Consider the following 24,061-nt stretch of genomic DNA (forward strand, 5'->3'; position numbering starts at 1 on the left):
GCAACAGGAATAGGTGAACCCCTCCTGTAGAAAGCACCCCAGAACTAGGTGGGGAGAATAGCCTGGACATGTGAATAGTAGGAGGCAGTTTCTGAGGTGCATGAAACATTGGGACTGTGATTTGGAGACCCGGGAATCAGAGGATGAGCTCTTGGGGATGGGAGGAGCTGGGACTTTGGAGTTAGGCAGCCTGGCTTTGAGATGCAGGTCCGAGGTTCTGTGAGGCAGGTCTCTCCCCTCAGCAGTGGGGAGACTCTGGGCTACCATTTAAGCACCCTGTCTCAGTTTTCCTCATCTGTCTGTGGGGATAGTAAAAGCAGCTCTCTCAGGGTGTTGTAAGTGTGAAATGAGGTGTTATGTCAAGGGTTCAGCTCTGTACCTCATACATGGTCAGACCTCAAGAAACAGTAGCTTCTCTGCTTATTGCTGTTACTGTTATCTGATAAGAGAACAGGGGGGTTCTGGGAAGCCCCGTCTTTGTGCAGATGAGGGGACCCAGGCTCGGAGAGAAGAAGGTACATCCCTACTTTGGAAAACACCAAGTCTCCAGCTCCCAGGAACCAGGCCCTCCCTCCTCCCCCAGGGACCAGAGAGGAAGAAGGAGCTGGTTGGTGGGGTCCCCAAAGGACGAAGTCTGTTCCCAGTGGGGTGATTCCCTGGATGTCTTAGAGGAGGGGTCCCCAAATCGCCAAGAGAGTTCATTACCAGGCGGAAGGTCCGCAGTACCGTCAGGCTGCCCTTCCTGGCCATGCCCAGCTCTATCAGGCTCACGGTGACAATGATGCAGTCAAAAATGTTCCACCTGTTCTGAAAGTAATAGTAGGGGTCGAAGGCTATGATCTTGAAGACCATCTCAGCAGTGAAAAACACAGTAAAGACCTGTGGACAGAAACAGGATTCATCTCAGAGAGTCTGTTGGTCGGTCAAGACAAATAGAGCAGGGAGAAATGTCTTGTTTATAAAGTGGCAAATCCCTTTACCTCGTTTTTACTCAGTTCCTATATTATCTGTGGGCTCCTGAAGGACTGGGGATGGGAACACTCACTGTGGCAGCACAGAGAAATCTCTGGACCAGTGCTCAGGGAATATGCATTAGTGTTTCCATGCTTCGGTGAACGGTGTTGGACATGGACTAAGTGGATAATCATTAGGATATAATCATGATACAATTATGTAAAGGAAAAGTCAATCTGGTTCAGCAGTTTAAAAGCAAGGATCGATTGTGGGGCGACCCAGACACAGATAGATAAACATTGCACTCAGCCATTTCCTAACTTGTATAAGGTTGAAGAAGGAGAAGTTCCCGTCGTGGAGCAGTGGTTAATGAATCTGACTAGGAACCATGAGGTTGCGGGGTTCGATCCCTGACCTTGCTCAGTGGGTTAAGGATCTGGCATTGCCATGAGCTGTGGTGTAGGTCACAGACGCAGCTTGGATCCCACGTTGCTGTGGCTCTGGTATGGGCCAGTGGCTACAACTCAGATTAGACCCCTAGCCTGGGAATTCCATGTGCCCCAAGAGCGGCCCTAGAAAAGGCAAAAAAGACCAAAAAAAAAAAAAGAGGTTGAGGAAGGAGTTCATCCTCTATCTCAATTCCTTCCTCTGTATAATGGGCCTAAGATGAAATAATCTGCAATTCTTAGTAAAGGTCCTGGCAGAGAATATTTCATTAATCAATAATAGCTGTTAGCAGGAATAAAAATAATACACCATCTCTAAGATTCTTTCAGCCCTGAGTCTCTTTAATGGTTTTAAATAGGAAAGAATTCTGACATTGAGAGAGGTCAGGGCCAGGCTCAGGTCACACAATATCCAGCAAAGAAGGGAGACAGGCATGGAAGAAGCCCAGCAGAGTCAGGTGCTTTTCTCTCATTTGCTCTCATCGGAGCCTCTCACCAGCCTGTGAAGCAGAGGTGATTGCATCCCTTTACAAAGGAGGAAATGTCTAAGAGTTTGACTTGCCTGTTGCCACAAGACTGCAACTGTGTGATGCAAAGAACATCTACTGACTACCCTTTGTAAGCAGGTCTGTTTGGTGGGGTAGAGGGTAGGGATGAGGTCCTGTGCCCTAGAGAGACCTGGGTCACCTCTGACCCTTCATCAGCTGTGCCACCTTGGGCAAGATACTTAATCTCTCTGAGTCTTAATGAGCTCTTATGTGAGAGTGTTATCACCTGGTAGTGCCGTGATGCTGAGGTAAGATTCATAGACACCTGACTCATTGTAAAAATCACAATGAAAGAAAGTGCCTGATTGTCCTTTTTTAGAAATGGCACTGAGCTCTGTCACAGCCATAAAACCCTTTGGTTTTTCTTGCCTCAAGGTCTCCAACTGTAAAATGAGTTGTGGGCTCAGAGGTCTTTCCATAAGACCCTATGGGGTCTACGAAGACTTCTTGGCAATAGGCTCTCCCTTCTCTTTCCATTTCACCTCTTGCCACATAGAATGTGACCTCTTAGTCCAGGTGCTGCTAAAATGTAAGGCATGCTGGCTCCACAGTGTCCCAGAACTTGTTGGCACCCTTTTCACATCCCTGGATTCTGGGAAAGGGGGAGATTTCTGGACAAGAGTAGTCACATTTCTTCTGGGACCCCTCCTTCTACCTAGTCTGCAGCCTACCAGGAGTTAGAAGAGCTGGACGGCTCTGGTGGACCTAGTTAGCCCTCCTGCAGTGGGACAGACACCAGTAAGGACATGGAGGCAGGACCTCGACCTTCCTAGCCTCTGCTTTTCTTGTGTGCATATTCACATGTGCCTGTGCACAAGTGTGCGAGCACACACACACACACATTCCCTCTCTTGTCTACCTTGGGCAGTTCTCATGCACTCACAAACATACATACACATGTACACTAACATGCACAATCTCTCTCTCACACACTAGCAGGTCCTGTGAGGGAGTTTAGCATCCAGGAGTTGAGAAGTGTGAGCTTTGGATCCAGTTGACCTGGGTTCAAATCTCAATGCTGCTACTTACTCACCTCTATGACTTCAGGCAAATTACTTAACATCCTCTGTTTTTCCATCTGTGAAAGGCCATAATAATAGTACCTACCATATAGGGTTTTGTGAAAATTACATGAGAAGCATGTGAGGCCATGTCCGATGGTGGTCAAACAAAGTTGGCTATTGTTACTGTTTCTGCGGGGGCACAGGCTGAGGATCGTTTCCCTCTTAGTCTGACAATTTACTCCATATGTATTGAAATCTGGTACGGACTTTATCTTGTTGAAAGACAATAATACTAAAGAATGATGGAAGAGGGGTTCCTGTTGTAGCTTAGTGGGTTAAGGACCCGACGCTGTCTCTGTGAGGATGTGGGTGTGAACCCTGGCCTCATTCAGTGATTTAAGGATTGGCATTGCTGTGAGCTGTAGTGTAGGTCACAGACATGGCTCAGACTCCGTGTTGCTGTGGCTGTGGTGTAGGCCGGCAGCTGTAGCTCCAATGTGACCCCTAGCTGGGGAACTTCCATATGCCACAGATGTGGCCATACAAAGAAAAAAAGAAAAAAAAAAGAAAGAAACAATAACCTTCTCTAATATTTATTTTTAAAATGACGGAGGAAAATTTAAGGGAGAGTCCTATCTAAACCAGATGGAAAAAAAGTTCTCACTCCCTGATGCTTTTGTGACAACAGTAATCCTGTTCCTCTTCCTTCCCTCTTGTTACTATCCCCTCTCCCCCACACTTTCTGCCCTTAAATGACAGCACTGATAAAACTCAGCCATTGTGTTTTCCAGGCTTAAAAGAAATAAACCTGTAAGGAAACTTGAAAATCCATAGATTGTCTTTAGATGGGAAAGTGGCATTTATCATTTTTTTCAAGGTAGAGACTGCTGCAATCCAGAGAATTCAGGTGGCTGTCCTAAGTTCTGTAAAGGGGGAGCTGGAAGCCCCTAGGTCAGGGCTCTCTCTCGGTGCACTTCCACCCATGTTCATTCATCACAAAGCAATTTCCATCAGCTCAGCCTGGTCCTCCAGACTTGACTTTCTGTACTCAGTGTCCACACATCTCCCATGTGGCTCCTCTGCCCTCAGCCTGCTAGATCAATACTCCAGTGAATGACAGCATGCCGTCACCCCACCCTAATCCCCCCAGCCAGGACAGCATGGGTGGTGGCTCGCCAGGGCACTCACAATGTTGCCGATCTGGAGCATGGCTTCAAAAGTGGGGCTCATGCCGTGGTGCTCCATGGCCATGAAGACGGTGTTTACCACGATACACAGAGTGATGGTGAGCTCGGCAAAGGGGTCCGTCACAATACTCCAGAGGAGCTTCTTGAGCTTCACCCATGTGGGGCAGCACTTCCAGATCAGATACTTCTGAGCCCAGTTGGTCAAGCAGCGTGGGCATCTCGGCTTAGACTCCTCGAGCTCTGCATCACCGGTGGAGCCAATGATAGTTGTTAGCCAGGCATGGACTTAGCCCACCTCCCCATGGCCATCCCCTAGACCTTGTCATTACTAATAACATGACTAATAACTCTCACCTCCATCTCAGCACTCCCTCTCCCTCTCTCTGATTATCACTTTCTCCTTTTTGAGCTCCTGTAGCCTAGCAAGTGCAACCCAGTCTCTGTCCCCACTCAGTCCTCCAAACCATGGCCCCTACACTTTTTAACTGCTCATCGTATATCATATCTTTAATTCCTAATTACCCAGCTTAGATTTCATGTTCACCCCTCTTTACACTCCTTGCAGACAGCCTCAGTTCCCTGGCCCTCTCCCCTGTCCATTGTACTTGTCTGGCAAAACTCCAACTCTGAATAAACCCAACACACAGTTGACCCTGTACCTGCACCCAGCCAGCTGAACCCAGTTAGAAAAAACACATAACTATGCTGACTGGTCCCATCTTGTCACTGCCCAGGAATCCTGCTGTTTCTCCATTTCAGTCCTTCAAACTTCCAGACCAGCATGTCTTACTACCTCCCTCCAACCTCTTCCTCCTCCTCTCTAATCCTCACTCTCTGCTGATGAGTAATTTATTTAATAGTGATCCATGAGGAAAAATAATACAAGAGTATGCACACACTGTTGTTACTGGAATAGGTACACATTTCTCAAAACACAAACTCAAGTATGCAAGAAATATAACTTAAGGATTTTTCCCCTGTAACTGAATTTAATTTATATTTCAAGTCTCCAGCCAGGGGACTTTGTTTTGGTCAATTCACTGTCTGCTACTATTTCTCATCTGAAGTTGTGTCTGAGTTTCAGGAAGCTCAAGGCTGGTGGAGGACTGAGCTGGTCCTGAGTCACTGTCAAGTGTGCTTTACTTGAGTCACCAACGTTCCTATCTGGTCACTGGTGGGAGAGCCATGGAGATGGCTGTTCCTTCTTTGGTTCTCTCTCATCCTTCTGCAGCCTTCAACGAGAGCAAGGTCATCATACAGATACTCTCCTGTGGTTCCGGGGCCACAGTGCACCCTCTGGGGCCACCTCAGACCTTCTCTATCCAGGTACATTACCAGCCCATTCTACCCTACAGTTTCTCTGTCACGCTGGGCATGTGGGTCTCTCTAAGGCTTGCCACCTCCAGCTTCACCTAGAAAGTACAGCACAGATTGGCCCTGTTTCAAATCCTTAAAACATTTTTTTTGGTGTCTATTGTCCACCATGCCCTCTCCTGCAATTTGAATTCAGCCCAGGGCTGGGAGGAAAGAACCAAGGGCCCCTTTTCAGGGACACACCAACATCCAAGCTCCCTTCTCCAGCATAGGACATTTTAAATTTGCCTGGAGGATATAAATAACTGGATATGACTAAGGCCATATTTTCCATACCCTGAGGCAAAACCAAGGCTGATAAGAAGGGAGGTCCTAGAGTCAGGGTGAGAAGGATGGGGCCATGCTCTTTAGGAAACGGGGTGCCAGGTGGTCATTCCCTCCCTCCACCCTTGGCTTGGTATAAGCAAATGGAACTTAGATCCATCCCTGGGATCCCCAGCTGACTGATGGAATCCTGAATTGACAAGGATTTAAACTGACTGATTAATTTATTTAAATTGCCCTCTAATGCTCAGCGCAATAGGGGCACCTAGAGACAGAAATTACATTATAACTGTGAGAGTTACAGCCTTGAAATATATCAAAATACTTTTTCCATGTCTGAAAATTAAAGATTGTTAATGGACTTCTTTTGTGGTGCAGTAGGTTAAGGATCTGGTGCTGTCACTGCAGCAGCTTGGGTTGCTGTGTGACGTACGTTTGATCCCTGGCCCAGGAACTTCCATATGCTATGGACTTGCCACCACCCTGACCTCTCCTCTACCCAAAAAAGACTTAAATCTCTTGCATATCTGAGGGCATTTCATTCATTGGATTCTATTGTTTTTGAAAATTTATCCACATTTTAAAAGCCACATTGATAAAGGGTAATGGGGAAAAGGGTATTAAAAAATAGAAGTATTTATGATCCCAGGATACAGAGATGGTACCCTTTGACACAGATTTTGGGAAGTCCATCTTTTGCTCATAGGGGGACTCACCATGGCGCAGTGAATGGAAGTTCAAATGAGCAATACTTACCCTCAAGGACAGAGGTCATGATACTGACAACGCTCATTGCCCTTTGGACCCGGAAAGTTTCATTCAGGTATTCTGCTGTTAAGAAAGTCTTCTGTCCTGCATCAAGTGCCTGCTGGGACACAAAAAGAGTCAGGATGCTCCCACAAAGCAAAGACAGTGGCAAAGACAGATCACTCAGCCTCTTATTGGCCTGTCTCGGGTGGCTGCAAGCTGCCCAGGGAAGCTATGATCCTCTGTAGTCATGTTTGGAGTAAAGGGGCTGCTGCATGAACTTGGGGTTAGAGCTCAGGCAATGGGGAGCAGGACACAGGAGCAACTAGAGCCTGAATTTGTGGCTAACAGATGACCTGGGCTCACCTAAGGTTTTGTAAACTCCTGTCCTAGGACAGGTACCTGGGCACCAAGGTGGGGATGGGGCTGCCTTAAGGGTGTCTGAGGTTTCAACCCAAGGGAAGTGGGAGCTGCAGGGGAAAGGTTTCAGGAAGTCATTATGAGACTTCTGGGCTGTGCATATGACATTTATCCAGAATTCCTACTCCATGATAGGTTTCCTTGAACTCCCTCCTAAGAGGCCCATTTTTCTCCCTAACATACAACCCAACAACCCAGTTCTTTTTTTTTTTTTTTTAGGGCTGCACCTGTGGCATATGGAGGCTCCCAGGCTAGGGGTTGAATCAGAGCTATAGCTGCTGGCCTACACCACAGCCACAGCAGCACTGGATTCTTAACCCACTGAGTGAGGCCAGGGATCAAACCTGCGTCCTCATGGATGTTAGACAGATTTGTTTCCGCTGAGCCACTACAGTAACTCCACAACCCAGTTCTAATTCCACATGGTCTCTTTTTTCCCTGAGAATATTTCTGTCTTGATGATCCATTTCTTCTTCTTCTTCTTCTTTTTTTTTTTTTTTTTTTTTTTTTTTTGCTTTTCAAGGCCATGCCCTCAGCATATGGAAATTCCCAGGCTAGGGGTCGAATTAGAGCTACAGCTGCCAGCCCAAACCACAGCCACAGCAACACTGGATCCTTAATGCTCTGAGCAAGGCCAGGGTTTGAACCCGCATCCTCATGGATACTAGTCAGGTTCCTAACCCACTGAGCCTTGATGGGAACTCCTCTAGAAACCTTTTGATGAGGAGTTTTTTTTTGTTTTTGCTTTTGCCACACCTGTGGCATGTGGAAGTTCCTGAGCCAGGGATTGAACCCATGCCACAGCAATGACAATACCAAATCCTAACTGCTAAGTCACCAGAGAACTCCCTTGGTAAGGTTTTTATAAGGGGAGACATGGAGACCTGAAGAATTTAAGGGACTTGCTTAAGGTGATTCAGTTGGTAAGTGGCATAGCTGTGACTGAAATTTATGTCCAGGTGACATGGAAGGGCTTAAAGTGTTGATCTTGCACTAGCCAGATAATTTCACTAACATGAATCAAGCCTGGAATATCCAGGAAAGTGGTCATCTAGGGAGCAATGACAAGGTTTCTTGAATGAGGCATTTTCAAGAGTGTTAAAGTACTTCTAAGAGGGTCCGACAGCCTTGACCTGCGGATTCTGGGTTGATGATTCTTCAGAATCACCTGTGAAGACTAGCGGAGGCCTATGCTCCACCGTCTCTGCCCTGCTCTGTCCCTGAGGAGGGTGACCTGGACAAACTGCATCACCCTCACTTCCTGGTTCTGGTCAGTGGGAGGCACAGACAGATCAGAGGCTGGGAGGAGAGCAGAGCTGGCTGTGTGTTAGCTGGCTTCTTCCTTGCTGGGCTGTGGCTGAGTAGAGGCTATGATCCTCCACCTCTATCAGGCCACCTCTCACATACAGGGGCAGTTCTTGCTAGGCTGTGGTCCTTCCCCTCACCCTTCCAGCCTAGGCTTGGAATAGCTTCCCACCAAGGCTAGTCTCTCGCTGCCTCACTGTCCCTTCTTAGTTCCAGAGCCTAATGAATACCTCCATAAATACTTCCATAAACTCTCCCCACTTGCCCACTGCACCAGCTCACCTGCTTCTTGCTGGGACCCTGAATCCCATGCATTTAGTCAGAGATGCTATGGTAACCCTGTAAGACTTACCCAAGTCACTAGAGACATATAATTGTCAGCTCACAAGTCTGTTTGCAAACCACTGTGTGTCTGGGGCCAGCCAGAAGGCAACAACAACAACAACAACAACAAAAACAAAACAAAACAAAAAAACCACTAGAAGCATCATTATTGAAGCTGGAGGGAGAGCTTGAATTAAATCACAGCTCCAATCCAATGAAGAGTCCCTGGTTTGCCATTACATTCTATGATTATTCTATTAAGAGTACTGGCCAATTAGTCACTGCTGCCTAATTTGTGCATTTTGGCAAGTTATTGCTTCTTTGAGTAAAGCCAGGGACATTTTGCTTCTGCTAATACCTGTCCAGGGCACCCAGGATTACTCTGAGTTTTAACTGTCAAGCCCACAGTAGCTTGCACAGAGTTACACGCAAGAAGAGAAGAACTTTAATTTTTTTTCATACTCATCCAGGGAGAAAACAAGCCTATCTCTAAAGCAGTGATAGTGAATAGGGACAGAGAAACTCTGGGGAAAAAAATGAGATCAACCAGCAAATATTCTATACCACTGTACTGATAGGGATGGAGTAGGCACAGGTAGTTGTAGAAGTCGCAATAAGGGACCATAAATAGAGGGGGAACCTAAGGGACTTTGGGAGATCACTGTAAGTTAGTAACTGCTCAAGAGGACCATCAGAACAAGGCAGGTTTGCCTGACTAGTGAAGGTGAGAGATATGCCCTAGGTCATTGGGTGGGGGATGGGGTGAGGCCTGCATTCAGATTCAGACCAAGGACAGGAGTTTGAAGACTGCCCTTCTGCTGATTTGAATACACACCTTACGGGATGCTAAAGAGGAGCTACTGCTTGAAGAAAGAGGAAGAGGCGGTCTTTTCTGACTCCCACTCCCCTTGGATGATAAACCTGTAGCCCAACAGATCTGGACTGGGGGGTGGAGGCAGAGCTTCTGTGCCTACCTGTCTGCTTGACTATCTTAATAAATCTATTTCTTGTCTATCACTTTGTCTCTGGCTGAATTACTTCTGTGTGGAGACATGAAGAACCTGAATCTCAGTGAGTCTAGATACTGGGTGAGTGATTCTAATTTAAAATTGTGGGTTGAAGTCCCAATCTGGGTTTTGGCTGGGTTTGAGCCCCAATATGGGTTCTGGCTAGATTCAGGCCATTAGTGCTCTCAGTTTTAATACTGCAGAGTAAACCACAAAAACTGATCTCAGGTAAACCCAACCTCTCTCTTGGTCTCGCCTGCCCTTTCAGTAAAGTAGAAGTAGCTGGGAGGTGTTGGGCAGAGTGATGTCTAAAGGATCCTTCCACCGGTGACACTCAGGGCTTCTTGGTCTGAAGCTCTTGTTAGAGAGCAGCCCCAGAATTTGGAACATTCACAAACTCACCGAGACCTCGTTGGCTCCAGGGGCAAGCTCGCTAGTGGGTAACGTAGGGTGTCCATCTTCTCCACACCCTGAGCCAGGGTTGAGGGTTTGAGGCAGTGGACTCCTAGCAAGGGGGCTTTGCTGGCCTGCACCCCTACCCAGAAGCAGAGAGCCCCGACGGCTTTCATGGTCTCCAGGAAAGATTCCATCATCTGTGACACCATCAGGGAATGAGATGTCTCGGCCAGGGGCCTGGAAATGGAACACGCTGCCATGGCTAGCCCGGCGTCTCCCAGAGGTGAGGCCTAGGAAAGACTGGACATTGCCCCAAGAGAGCTGAGAAGGAAGTTAGGCTGGAAGATCATCATGTAGGCAGATCTGGAATTCAACACTTCCCTTCACCCACTCTCATTTCCCTGCCCTTAACCTTGTGACCTTGAAGTGGAAAATGAAAGAAAAAGAACTATGGGACATTCTAGGTATATGTAGGGAGAAAACAGGGGAAAAGAATACTCTTGACACAGACTGGGAAAAGGCCAAAAGCAGTAAGAGACTGCAAGGTGTTCATGATCATTATGTAGGTCGTCCTGGCCAAGAATGTGTCAGAGAACAACCTTGTGACCCAGATGGGTCAGTAGTTTGCCAGTCTTTGGCCATGGGGCTGGATGAAGCTGTCTTAAGTTCCTTTCTTCAATGCAAAGTTGTGGCTCAGGAGACTATTATATGTATCAGCACAGGAATAAGATTGGTAAAGGGTTGATGGATGAACGAGTGCTCTTTATTGTCTGAAAATTTGGTTTGACAATTCATTAGATAAACCTATATGGGTATGAGCATTTGTGTTGCAAAGGAGGAGACAAGAGCTTTGTAATATAATGAGCTTCCAGGATCCCTTGAGGCAAACTTTGAACAGCCAACAATGGGGAGATTGGAGGGAGAGCCGCAGCCTAATTTCCTGGAAGAATAGTGCCATTCCTCCAAATCAATAAACATTTCCCATCAAAATCTTCCTCCAAGGGAACCGTGTGGCTTACAGTTGCCAGAAGAAAGGAGCTAATTCATAGGCCCAGAGCCCCTGGATGCTGGGTTGGCCGGTTCCCATGACTGCCATGGGAACCTGACCAAACAAGTTGTCAATTCTGAACTCAGGTCAGAGAAGTGTTTTCAAAATCTAAACATTAACTTCCTATCAAACTCTGATCGCATTGCTGAATTTGTCCCTCTTCTCCTTTTATTTACTAAATTACTAAAATTGAGACCTTTTATTGATTAAAGCCCTCTCAACTTACCCCCTCTCCCATAGAATTGAAATTTTGCTTTCTTCTTAATTTGGAGTTCAGTCTCATTCAATATCCATCACTGTAATTCAGTACTGAAAATGCAGTACTCTTTGCCTAGAATATATGTCTAAGGTCTATGAATTCATAAAAATCCATGAATCCTTCCCATTTTTGAAGCAAAGAAACAGAACTGGCAAATCCTTATTAAAGTGGTGACAACTGAGTTATCTGCACGTGGGCACTAAGCAAACCAATCAAGAAAAACAAAGAAGAAAATTTTGGTTCCATATTTGACAAGCAGTGCCACCAACTAAAATTTCAGAGTTAACCTGTTTGACAAATGGTGACAATGACCTCTTGAGAGGGATGAAGTAGGATAGTTAAAGAGTTGCTTGTAGAAGTCCCAGTAGGGAACCGTAGACAGAAAGGGAAACCTAGGGCACTTTGGGAGACCACTGTAAGTTATTAATAGCTCAAGAAAGCCATCAGAACTAAGCTGGCTTGCTTAACTACAAAACCACAAATAAAAGCACCAGATATGCCTCAGGTCATATCTTGTGACCTGCATTCAAGTTCAGCAAGACAATGACCCTTAGGACCCAGGGCAGGAGTTTAAGGACTACCCTTCTGCTGATATGAATAGGCAACTTGAAAGTCCTAGTCTGACCTTATAGAGTCCAATACTCTCTTACCAGATACCAAGGAGGAGCTACTACTTGAAGAAAGAGGAAGAGGTGGTCTTTTTCCACTCCCCTGGATTATAACATTGTAGCCCACCTAATCCTCTAGGCAGAGCTTCCTTGTCTGCTCACTTGCATCTCTCACAAGCATCAATAAATCAGTTTTGGGAGTTCCCATAGTGACTCAGCAGAAACAAATCTGACTAGCATCCATGAGGATGCAGGTTTGATCCCTGGCCTCACTCAGTGGGTTAAGGATCCGGCCTTGCCGTGAGCTGTGGTGTAGGTTGCCAACGTGGCTCAGATCTTGTGTGGCTGTGGCTGTGGTGCAGGCCGGCAGCTACAGCTCCAGTTTGACCCCTAGCCTGGTAGCCTCCATATGCTGTGGGTGCGGCCCTAAAAAGATAATAAATAAATAAATAAATAAATAAATAAATAAATAAATTTCTTGCCTATCACTTTGTCTTTTGCTGAATTCCGTCTGCACTGAAGCACAAAGAACCTGAACCTCAAACCGGGTGAGTGATTCTAATATAAAAACCATGGGTTCAAGTCCCAATCTGGGTTTAGGCTGAGTTCAAGTCATAAGTGTCAGTTTCAATCTGAATCTAAGTACTGGACTTGCCTTAAAATGCATCCTCCAAGCAGACTGACTGGTCTCCTGTCTGCTCCCCAAAATTCCTGCTGTCTCTCTCTTAAGTGCTACCATCAATGTCTCTTTCATTACTATTGGTCAGAAAGTGGCTTTTTTATTAAAATTGTCTATGGTCTATTTATTACAGTAACACACCTGGGAAAGCAGGAAGAGACTGCCTTATTGAATGGGCTTCAATCAGTTGGCATTAAAGAAGTACCCAAACTGAAATAGAGTTTTAACTAAAGAGCAACCCCCCCTTGGCTAAGAAGGCAGCTGCAAGCCTTTCCAGCTATGCTCATCACTATACAACCCTTCTTGTAATAATGTAACAAATGTGTGCCCTATGTCCAAGCCAGCAGCCCTGCTAATCATGTACCCAACCTTGCTTATCAGTTCTGCTTCTGTAACCTTGCTTGCTCAGCTTCTTAGGGAGGAACACTGTCTGCTTGGGGATGGGGGGAGGTCCGGGATGCTTACATGGGAAAATCAAGAACTTGTAGTGTACAAAAGTTACTGAGAACAAAGACCTGGTGCTCAAATTCTGGAAGTGACTCCTCTGAGCCCGCACCGGTGCTGAATAAACCTTACTTTTCCATATCTCCAAGTGCTGTTTGTCTCCTTCCACTGCCACGGTTTTTGCAGATTCCGCAACAAAACTATTCCTTCCTATCTTTTCACATACATGTTCTTTCTGCCTGGAAATGTTCCTTCCCAAATCCTCACAGTCCTGAATTATTGGAGGACCTTCTACTCACTATTTACTACTCACTTCAATTATTCCCTCCACTGGAAGCCTTTCCTGATACACCCCCACCCAAATAAGAGTACATATTTCCTCTTCTAGACCCAAACACCGTATGTGTGTCCCTAATATAGTGCTTAACATGTAATTGTTTTTATACCTGCCTCTTCCACCCAAATGGAAGTCCTTGGGAAGTGGACAGTGTTTTAGTCAACTCTTTATACCAAGCACCTAGTGTTGTTGAATTAATAAGACATGGTTCTGCTTTTTCCCTCTGAAGGTAAACCTGCCTGGGGAGACAAGCACATACACACACCAGAAAATTATTGGACATTAAGTGCTACTCTTTGTGGGGCTAACTGAATGGGAGAAATTAAAGCCCAATTCATTGTCACTGACATTTCTATGGAAGCTGTGATTCATCTGGTTCGATGATTATCAAAGCCCTGGTCAAATCCCCTGTGAAACAGCTTCTAAACTGTTTCCTGTTCATGCCAGGTCTAAACTGTTTCCTGTTCATGCCAGGTCTGCTCAAAAGAGGCAGAGCAAGGAAGGGAAGGGCACAGACTCTGATAAATGCTGAGGTATGGGTGTCATTGAGGCCAGTGTGCATGGGAGTGTCTGTGAACACACACACACACACATCAGTCTGGGGAGAGACTGTATTCCAAAAAGGAGAACAGTCTTCAGAGGAACACAAGGAAAAGAAATTGAGAGGGAAGTGAGAGTCAGTCAGTAGGCCTGAAAAACAGCCATGTTGCTCCCCTTCCCCAAATGATTAGTACGGGACCTACTTTACCCTCTCGGGCCTGTGGAAAAGGTATAAATGGGGTACGCAGGACTTTGATGGGAGAGGGAGCTGGTGGAAGGAAACTTGGTGAGTCCAGGGAATCTTGGAGCGGGAGGTAGAGGGCTATGGTTGGGAGAACTGCTACAGGGTCTGAAGTGAAGTACTGCAGTTCTTTCCAGGTTGGCTCTTGTCTCAAGATGGGTGCTGGGATTTCCTGCACCAGTAGTAGGTGCGAATTAGAACTGCAGGCACAGAGGTGTGAGGTCAGAAAGAAGCTTGTAAATGATTTCAGCACCACAAACAAGGACCCCTCTCCAGCTCCAGAATTGCAGACTAGAGTGTCAGAAGGAAGCTGACCCTGACGTCCAGATACCTCAGGGTCAGCATGTTCAAGGTTACTGCCTGCCCTACAAATCGAGGTTCTTCCTACAGTGCTCCTGTCTTAGAATCACCACCCATCTAACTGCCCAATCCAGAAAGCTGGGATGCATTTTGGACTTTTCCCTTCTTTTCCAACATTCCATAGTCTCAGTCTTATTGTTTTCCCCTAGACTTCATGAGAGTTTTTATAATCCACCCTTTTCCCCATTCGTAAAATGTCCCTGTCTTAGTTTAGGCCATTTGCAGGGGGCAGGGGTCTGGATTACCAAAACATTCTCCTAGTCTCTGTGCCTCCAGCTACTTTTCTACTAAAAACCTCTCCCCACTTCAACATACTGTCCATGGCAGATGCAAAGGTGGGTCATCTTTAAGGCATAAACCTGAGCCCCTTACCATTCTGTGCTGGTTATAAGGCTCAGATTGGGGTGACTTGTCATCTGTGGAGCCCTCTGACACCCTTGGCTTCATTCTGTACCTTCTCTCACTGGCAGTTTTGGAGGCCAAAGATGATCCATTGTGGGAGCAGAGAGAGGCTGTGTCAACCCCTAGTCTTTCTAGGACCTGAAGGGAGAGAATAGCAGCTGTAGCCAAGAGTATTTGGTTGAGCTTAGCATAAATGTGTGTCCCCTAGACATGGAGTGTCACGGAGGGGAGGACATTTAAAACAGAGGAGGTCAGGATTAGGACGTGGGTGGTGGTGGGATTGAGACATGGCAGGAAGAGCCACATCTGGGTCACCTCCCTCATTCATACCCTGTAGTAGGCCCTGACCAGATCTCTTTTACAAGGTCAGTACACTCATCTCCAGCTGCTTGAGTGTTAGCTACTAATAGGCTATGGCTGTGGAATCCTACAGAAAATTTCCTTTGACTGCACATTTGACCTAGGCAAGTATGGGGGTATAAAGGGCCAGCCCTCTTGCCTCTTAGGTAGGTAGTTATCCCTGCCTAACTCTGTGGTACAATTCATGCCCTGGAGCTCCCCATGGGATCAGGCTGAAGACAGTCCTTGGCTGAAGTCACATTCTTATTGAATTCTTCCCCTGTCCCATCCTGCTTCCTTCACTCTCCTGAGAGCACCCCTCAATAAATCACTCACATAGGCTCTTCATTCAGGTCCTTTTTTGAGAAAATCTAATCTAATATGGTCCCTGAAATAAAATGAATCTTCCCATGGTTCCCTAAAATGACGGCCCTAATCTAAGAGGCTGGTCCAGACATCTGCCCAAGAACATATAGCCGGCAACAGACTTCACAAAGATCCACCCTTCAAGGACCTTCTGCTCCTTCTGGCACATCTCAAATGTCTCCTGGTACATTTTCTCCTTGGCTTCAATTTCAGCAATGGTGGCCTTGTTCTGCTCCTCATATGCCATGGTGACCACAGCCAAGATCAAGTTGACCAGGTAGAAGGACCCCAGGAAGATAACAAGCACGAAAAAAACCATATAGAATTTCCCAGAAGCCCTCAGGGTCTGCAGATTTAAGAGAAAGAAGAAAGACATGTAACCAGAGAACATGGGCACCTGACGTGGTCAGGGTCCTCCAGGAAAAACGTCATCACGCAGCCAACCCCAAGCCTCCAACTGAGCCCATATGGGGACATGCAAATCAATACCTGCTGGTAGAGGCGTTCCCAGGAATCCTGTGTCATGAGGCGGAACAGTGAGAGGAAGGCCCAAGCAAAGGAATCAAAGCTGGTGTAGTTAAAATCTGGGTTGTCAGATGTTTTAAGGCAGAAATAACCTTCAGGGCAGTGGCTGCAGCAAAAACAGAGAATGTTGTCAACTGTACAGCCTCCTGCTTATTGGAGTCAAGGCAGTTCAAGGCTGTGGGAAAACCACAGGGTCTGAAGTCAAAGATTGGAGTTCAAGGCCTCACCTTCCTCTTATTAGCAGGGTGACCTTGAACATTCAGTCTCTTTAGGTCTCAATTTTTCTTGCCCATTAAATGGGGATGTTAATATTAGGAAACTGTTGATGGAAACCACCTGCTTTGGCCAGGCGTGATAATAACCACTTATGTGAGTTGTCCTGATAAGGAACACGGAGGAGGTGGGCTGCTGCCAAAACCAACTGGAAAAATTTGGGAGGGGCCAAAAGGAGGGAGGAGAACCCAGCACACAATAGTCCTGCTAACCTCCCAGAAATTCTCAGGCTTACTGAGGGATGTGTGCACACAGCCAGGAAGGGTCCTGGGTAGGACCAGATATGGGCACGAGCAAAATGATTGGCTAGAGAAAACCTGGAAACTAACTCCACCTCCACAAACCTGGAGACTGTGAGCCACGAGAAAGAGCACTTCTCCTGGTTTCCTCTACCCTGCTGCTCTGAGCTCAAGCCCCCTTTTCTATAAAGTCTTTTGCTTTGCTAGTACCTGTATCTCTTCAGACAGTTCATTTCCAAGTGTTAGACAAGAGCCCATTCTTGGGCCCTGGAAGTGGTTCCCTGCCTCCCAACAATAGTACCTTTACTTCAGAGCTTCATGCAGAAGGAAATGGCCTGGAGAAGGCTAGCTGGCTGCCCAGACATGAGCCCATAAGGTGGTAAGCTCTTTGCAAATTCACATGGGGCAGGGGCAGGGGAGAGTCAATAAAACCTGAGCTGGCTGGCATCACCAGCAGAGTTGTCTTTCAAAGGAGGACTCATATCAGCCAAGTTCACTGACCAATTATGTGTAACAATGAAAACACCACTTTCCACTAACTGAGCACTTACTGTGTGCCTCTTTCTCCCCTAAGTGCTTTACAAATGCTATAATTTAATCATTTCCACAATGCTTTTTTTTTTTTTAACAGATGTGGAGGTTGGGGTTCAGAGAGAAGTCAGGTGTCTAAAACTACACTGATGCCAGTGGATTTATTTAAAGAAGAGAAGTGTCAAGTAGCCTGGGAAGACTGACCTATGAAGGAAGGCCAAATTGAAGATGATTGCTTGGTGAGTACTGGGGGGGAGGGGGGGAAAGGCTGCACTGCTTCCTCTCTCTTTCTCTCTCATAATAAAGGTAAGTAGATGTTGGGAAGTATCCCCAAGTATCCCACGCATGTGAGAGCTCTCCTCCACCACCCCAGTGGGATGGCTGGGTTGAGGGGACAGTAATGCCTATTTTGTAGTTTGGGACTCTAATTTTTGATTCCTTCACCAATGCCAGGCTTTGAAGGTGGAGGGAAGGTTCTCTTTATTTCAGAAAACACACACCCCAGAACCCATACAATTGATTAGGACCTGACAACTTGATTATAACCAAATCTCAATTCTATCTCTAGAACTAATTGGAGATCTGCCTGTTTCCAGATGCTATAGACCCACATATAAAGATAGTCTCTTGCGGCACAGTGGGTTAAGGATCCATGACTGTCACTGCAGCAGCTTGGGTTGCTTCTGTGGCTTGGGTTCGAGCCCTGGTTTGGGAACTTCCACATGCCACAGGTGTGGCCAGGAAAAAAAAAAAGAAAAAGAAAAAGACAGTCTCTTAGTTTCACTCTCCCAAGGAACTAGTCAACCCATTACCTGTAGGGAAGTTAATGCTAAGGGCAGCCTATCTTTATGTCTTCAGTAGAATCCCACTATACCTACACATTAACAGCTTACTGCACTGAGAATTAGATGAGACTTCAGTGCAAAGGCTCTTGTAAGTTGCCTTCCGCATAGTAAATATTACATGTAAAATGCTAAATAAGGAGTTTCCACTGTGGTGCAGCAGGTTAGGGATCCAGCATTGTCTGTGTTTTCCTGGGTTCTATTCCTGGCCTGGTGCAGTGGGTTAAGGATCTGGCATAGGTGGCAGCTGTGACTCAGATTCAATCACTGGTCAGGGAACTTCTATATGCCACAGGTGCAGCCATAAAAAATTAATTTAAATATAAATAACATACAAAACTAAAATTCTTTTTTTTTTTTTTTTTTTGCTTTTTAGGGCCACATCCAAGGCATATGGAGGTTCCCAGGCAAGGGGTTGAATCTGAGCTATAACTTCCAGCCTATGCCACAGCCACGGTGACAGGGATCCGAGCCATGTCTGTTACCTATACCACAGCTCATGGCAAGGCCAGATCCCTGACTCACTGAGCAAGGCCAGGGATTGAACCTGCATCCTCCTGGACACTAGTCAGATTTGTTTCTGCTGAACCATGAAGGAAACTCCTAAAATTCTTGATTTTAACCCAAAGCTACCAAAAGGATGGACTGGAACAACATATGTGAAAAAATGCTGAAAATTATCAAGTATTTCTCCACCTCGAGAACCAGACCTTCTCCCCACAGTGCCACCGAGTGGTATGGGCTTCCACTCAGGGCTCTGGCTTCTCTGTGGCTCAGCACAGAACGCAGGTTTGGTGTCCACAGCATGCCTGCCTGTCAGGCTTATTCTGCCCATCGTCTAAGCTGACCTCTGCTTGACGTCTGAGCCCTAGCCACTTCCCCACCTGACCATGACCTACCTAGAGGATATCTGGTCTCTCTCAGAGCTGGGAGGAGGACCCCACGGATGGACCCCATAACATGACCACAGTCAGTGCGTGGGCTACTGTGGAACCATCTTCATGAGAAATGCCATTATTCAGACAGGAAAAGGACACTGACAGGCCCTTAATTTCTATTTAAATCAAAGAAAATTGACATCAGAACACCTCTCTCCCTGAGCTCAAGAGCCAAATGCCAAGTGCATTTGTGAAGAAAGAGGCCAAAGGGCCTGTGTTTCTCAAATTCTTCTGTTAGTCCCATCCCTCAGCTCTATCCCAGACTGTTTTCCCAGTGAGCTGATTAAGGCAGAATTCTGTACATGTCCCACCCAGCTCTACTTGCCCAATAGAGAGCTGTCAGCCACTCAGGGAGCGGGACTGTGTGGATTCCAGATGCCCTACGGTGGAGATGGAGAGGTGAGCCTTTCTGACCTGTTGTCTGATCTCTTTCTGCACCCATGGGCAAAACAGCAGGCAGACTTGAGGGGTTCCCTACCCCTTTGCTTTGACTCACATTCTGTCCTTCCACCTGGAATAGTTCCACCCAAACATCTTATTTATCCAGCCTGGAGACATCTTGCTTGCCTTTCAATCTCACCTCAATCACCACCTCTAGGAAACCTTCCTTGATATCCTTCCTGCCTCACACCATCACCTTGCTGTGTTCCCCCAGCCCAGGGAGCCTGGAGCACAGCACTGGTTCTCCATGGGGTAGCATCTTCATGTGTATGCATCAGAGCTCACAAACTGGCAGATTGCTGGCTAATTTGCATTACTGAAATATTTTGTTTGGCCTACAATATGTAGACATTTTTTTGGAATTGGTAGCCAATGTTTATAGTTAAGAAAGTTCACATAAAAATCTAAATTTCCTGTCTCTTTTTTAAAACTTGGGCAATCTAGAAGCAGTAGACCCACATTTCCACACGACAATCAAAACTGGACTGCGCAATGGCTACCCCTTTATATGGGGCATGAACTCACATGGTCATGGTTCCCACCCGGCCTACTGCTCACATTTGTTGTTATATTTCTGGCCTCTGTAAGAATTTGAGATCACCAACTCTGTTGTGTGAGGGTAATGAGACCCAGGTGATGGAGTTGTGATAATTAAATGGAGAGCATCTAACAAAACGTATTTGATATTAGTTCCTTCCTGGAGTAGACCGTTTGCAAAAGTGACCATAATTATTCCCCTCCCTGTATCCACAGCCCTTTGCAATATGATGTTGCAGATTCTCCCATCAAGAGTTAGAGTCCATTCCCTCATTCCTTGGATCTAGACTGCTCACTAGACTTGCCCATGCTTTAGTCAACAGAATGCAGTAGAAGTGACACTGTACCAGTTCTGAGCCTAGGCCTCAAGAGACCTTGCACCCTTCTACTCTTTCTCTTGGAATCCTGCCTCTACCCTGAGAATAAGCCTAGGCTAGTCTACTGGGGTTGGAGGGGTGGTAAGAGACCATGTGCAGCAGAGACAAGACACCTCAGTTAAGGACATATTAGATCATTTGGAACCCCACAAATCTGTCCAGTTTGCAGTTGCCTGAATGAGCCCAGCCAGTGTCAGAAGAACACGAGGCTGATCTCAGCCCAACATGCACAGAATCCTGAGCTAAATAAATGGCTGGTGTTTGAAGCCACAAAATCTTGGGGTTCTTTGTTACATAGCAAGAACTAACTCATACAGTCCCTCCCCATGAGCCTAGGATGGCAGAGGCCATGACATATTTATTTCTATATCTTTCTCAGGACTTGCAATCCAGGCAAGAAAGAGCTGACAACAAGAAGGAGAAAGGACTGCTGGGCATTAGTGCTTTTTCATGGGTGGAGCACTCACCCTGAATCAGATCCATTGCCACACAGTAAACGATCAGAAGTGCCTGGTTTGTTGGTGTAGTAATCTGTAAAATAAAGGAAGAAGTGAAAGATTTACATGATTCTGAACCTTCAACTCAAGCCTTGAGTGGTGAAAGCCACACCTGCTAGGTCTTCTGCCTGAGCCATGCAAGTTCCCTTGGCCATGTGCCCTCAGTGGGCTTGTTGGGACACTTGGAAGGGAAAACATCTCATCTGGGAAGAGAAAAGCTGAGCAGTGGCTTCAGCTCTGAGCTTCCTCCAGCAGAGGCAGAATGACCTGCCTCTTGATTGCGAGCTCATTTTCTTGTAAAGGGGACACTGGGCACAGAGAATGGGAAACCTGAAAGTAAAACATAACTCACAAGAAGCATTTCAGCAGAAAGAGGAATCAAAACATGTGACTATACAGGTATGCAGGGGCTTCACACCTCCCGCCAACCAGACCTTGGTCCCTACGGCAGAAATTCCACTCCTGTTTTTCATGAGAAGAATAATTGGCTGTCTCGTTGACAAGTGTGCAATTCTTGACACATTTGTTCTTGAGATTGCCCTTGAAGAGCTGCAGGCCCACCAGGGCAAAGACACTCAGGCAGAAGATGGTGAGGATGGTCACATCAGCCAGCTTCCTCACTGAGTGGATCAGGGCCCCCACGATGACCTTCAGCCCTGTGGAAAGATGACAGTGATACTCCACATGGATGAGGTGCCACATGGACATGCCTGGCACGTTTGCATCTTAACTGTCTTACCCTGCAGGTGTGAGGTATTTTATAAACTCTCGGGTAGTTCCAAGCCCATTTCCTCATCTGAACCTTGCAATAAGCCTGAGTGACAGGCAGATAGAGATTACTGTCCCACTGTAAAGATGAGGTAACTGAGACTCAAGCAATGCATTTTTAAAATCATCTTTTTTTTCCTCCTTTTTTGGCCACAGTGGTAGCATATGGAGTTCCCAGGCCAGGGGCTTGAATCTGAGTGACATCTGTGACCCATGCCACAGCAGCAGCAACATTGGATAATTAACCCATTGCACCAGGCCAGGGATCAAACCAGCAATGCCACAGAGAAAAGCCAGATCATTAACACACTGTGCCCCAGTGGGAAACTACTAGAATCATCTTAAAGCTAATAAATTCCTGACAGGAGAAACTCTATTTAAAAATTAATTGCTGGGTAACTGCTATGTTCCAGGCACTGTGCTAGGCATGAGGATACTGACCTCACTCGTCATTTGACATCTGTTTTTCTGTCCTCACTCCAGTCCTGGGAGGTAGCTTGAGGTGGGAGAAACATGAACCTCAGTGTTTACATGTGTGTGTGTGTGTGTGTGTGTGTGTGTGTGTGTGTGTGTGTGTGTAAGAGAGAGACAGGGAGAGGGAAGAAGTCAGGAGAGAAGGAGGAGGGAGATATGCACGAGAGAAAGAACAGGTCTGACACACAAAGACACAGAGAGATGCACATAGCAATAGAGTGAGGCGATGAAAGACACTGAGAGTCACTGAGGCAGAAAGAGAAGGAGCACAGCTGGCAGCAAGGATGGGAACCCTGCTTGTTTAAGAAAGGATGATTTGTTGCTCTGGCAAAGGAAATCATCTCTTTAGGAAAGCAGCTTCCCAAATTGCAGAAAGTGTTCTGACCAGGGAAGCAGACTGCAATCTAGCCTGGCCTTCTCATTTTGGTTAAGAAATAACCCAGTGAGCATCCCCTGCCTCATGTGGTCCCGTTGGGAGCCAAGCAATGATTAAGGCACTGGCCTATGGTTGGGCTGTCTGACAAGTGAGGGGAAACTCCATAGCTTTATTGAGCAGGTGGGCACACAGAGGAAGCCTGGGGGTGGGGGATGTGGGGAAACTGAGAAAGACAAGGGAGAATCCTTGAGAGTGTTGACTGTGGCAGAGCCCTGAGGATGCATATGGGTTGAGGGAAGAGAGAAAGAGGGGCTCTCCTGATGGACAAGCAGCAAGGCTAAGGGAAATGAGCAAAAAATCTTTGAGTGTCTGTGGATTCTGGAATATGATGTGAAGTGGGTAGAGGAGAGAGATGAGGCAGGAAGGGTTCTGGACAGACTAGGTCTTATATACAAAACTAAGGGTTTTCCTGGCTGAGAGTAAGTGACAGAGCTACCAAGAGGCAGAACTGACTACTTATTGCTGCAACTTTTTTCATGAAGAACATTGTCCAGTGGCAGGTGGAAAAGACTTTCCAATTGCTCCCTGCAGAGCCAGATACAGAACTGTGGAAAGACACTTCTGCTCTAATGTATTTCTGTTTCCCAAATGAGGGCATAGGTTCTCTGGGGTGAAGGAGTGGGGACAACTCATCAGGCCACAAGGGGGAAGCATTGAGTGCTGTCTCACGGCTTTTAACCTGGTCTCTGGCCTCACCATACCCTCCATCAACCCAGCTGGGGAAGAGGAATATCACTGGGTTACTACTGGTGGCGACAGAGATCTTGGAGGCCCAACGAGGTGAGCCCTGACGGAGTACTTTTGTTTCTGAATCATCTGCAAACAAGAATCGCCTAATTATTTTCTCTTCTGTGAGTCCAAAGCCAGCGCTAAGGCTCAAACTTTCAGATCCACGGACATGGCAGAGACATTCACCAGAGCCTAGGGCTGCCTTTCTCCCTCTTCCCTGTTTTCAAGTTTACACCTTTAGTCTAAAGTATAAATGAGAATCCACTGGAGGTTTGCCTGAACCCCTCAGCAGGAACATAAAATGAGGACATGACCTTCTCATCATTTGTCAGTGGCAAAGCCATGAGGACAGAATATTGGCTCAGAATCAACATGTGAGGGTTCCAGATCACACTTTGCCTCTAGTGATGAAGACCTGGGATTGCGTTTTCTACTCTTTGGGCCTCAGTCTCTTTGTCTCTTAAATGAGGACAATAGCCCATGCTCTGGAACTTTACAGGGCTCTTGTAAAAATCAAAGCGGGACATCAGGCTGTGGAAACCAACATGTGCTCTATGAATAAATGCGCTGGTTAAAGCAGCTCACCTGGGATCACAGACACTGTTTTTAGAGCTCTGAGAACTCTGAACGTCCGCAGACCTGAAATCCCTCGGAGATCTATCGCTTCACCAACATATCTGGAGGACCAGAAATCAATCAACATCTCTGCAAGAAGAGGGTCTTGAGAATTCATGCAGCATAAATAAGGACACTTGGGTAACACAATCCTAGGAAGGACCCAGAACAGACACTGAGAATGTACACCTACAGACTGACAGGAACACTGATTTCTATGTTTTCCAGAATGGCCCCTTT

The 24,061-nt window shown here is 46.5% G+C and overlaps 1 protein-coding gene across 3 annotated transcripts in view; it reads right to left on the minus strand.

Annotated features, from left to right (window-relative positions):
• SCN10A (sodium voltage-gated channel alpha subunit 10) overlaps nucleotides 1-24,061 on the minus strand; it is an 86,256-nt gene that overhangs the window by 37,456 nt on the left and 24,739 nt on the right. For 2 of the 3 annotated variants that reach the window (XM_047754344.1, XM_047754339.1), the window contains exons 5-14: nucleotides 23,792-23,883; nucleotides 21,264-21,455; nucleotides 20,770-20,836; nucleotides 16,089-16,230; nucleotides 15,737-15,945; nucleotides 14,865-15,021; nucleotides 9,983-10,276; nucleotides 6,534-6,642; nucleotides 4,141-4,379; nucleotides 706-879 (exon numbers count right to left, since the gene is read on the minus strand). In XM_047754344.1, coding sequence (XP_047610300.1) covers nucleotides 706-879; nucleotides 4,141-4,379; nucleotides 6,534-6,642; nucleotides 9,983-10,276; nucleotides 14,865-15,021; nucleotides 15,737-15,945; nucleotides 16,089-16,230; nucleotides 20,770-20,836; nucleotides 21,264-21,455; nucleotides 23,792-23,883 — 1,675 coding nt within the window. The remainder of the gene's footprint in view (nucleotides 1-705; nucleotides 880-4,140; nucleotides 4,380-6,533; nucleotides 6,643-9,982; nucleotides 10,277-14,864; nucleotides 15,022-15,736; nucleotides 15,946-16,088; nucleotides 16,231-20,769; nucleotides 20,837-21,263; nucleotides 21,456-23,791; nucleotides 23,884-24,061) is intronic. The other variant, XM_047754349.1, reaches the window with a different exon arrangement.

The sequence above is a fragment of the Phacochoerus africanus genome, chromosome 1 (assembly GCF_016906955.1).
Source record: "Phacochoerus africanus isolate WHEZ1 chromosome 1, ROS_Pafr_v1, whole genome shotgun sequence".
Taxonomy (NCBI): domain Eukaryota; kingdom Metazoa; phylum Chordata; class Mammalia; order Artiodactyla; family Suidae; genus Phacochoerus; species Phacochoerus africanus.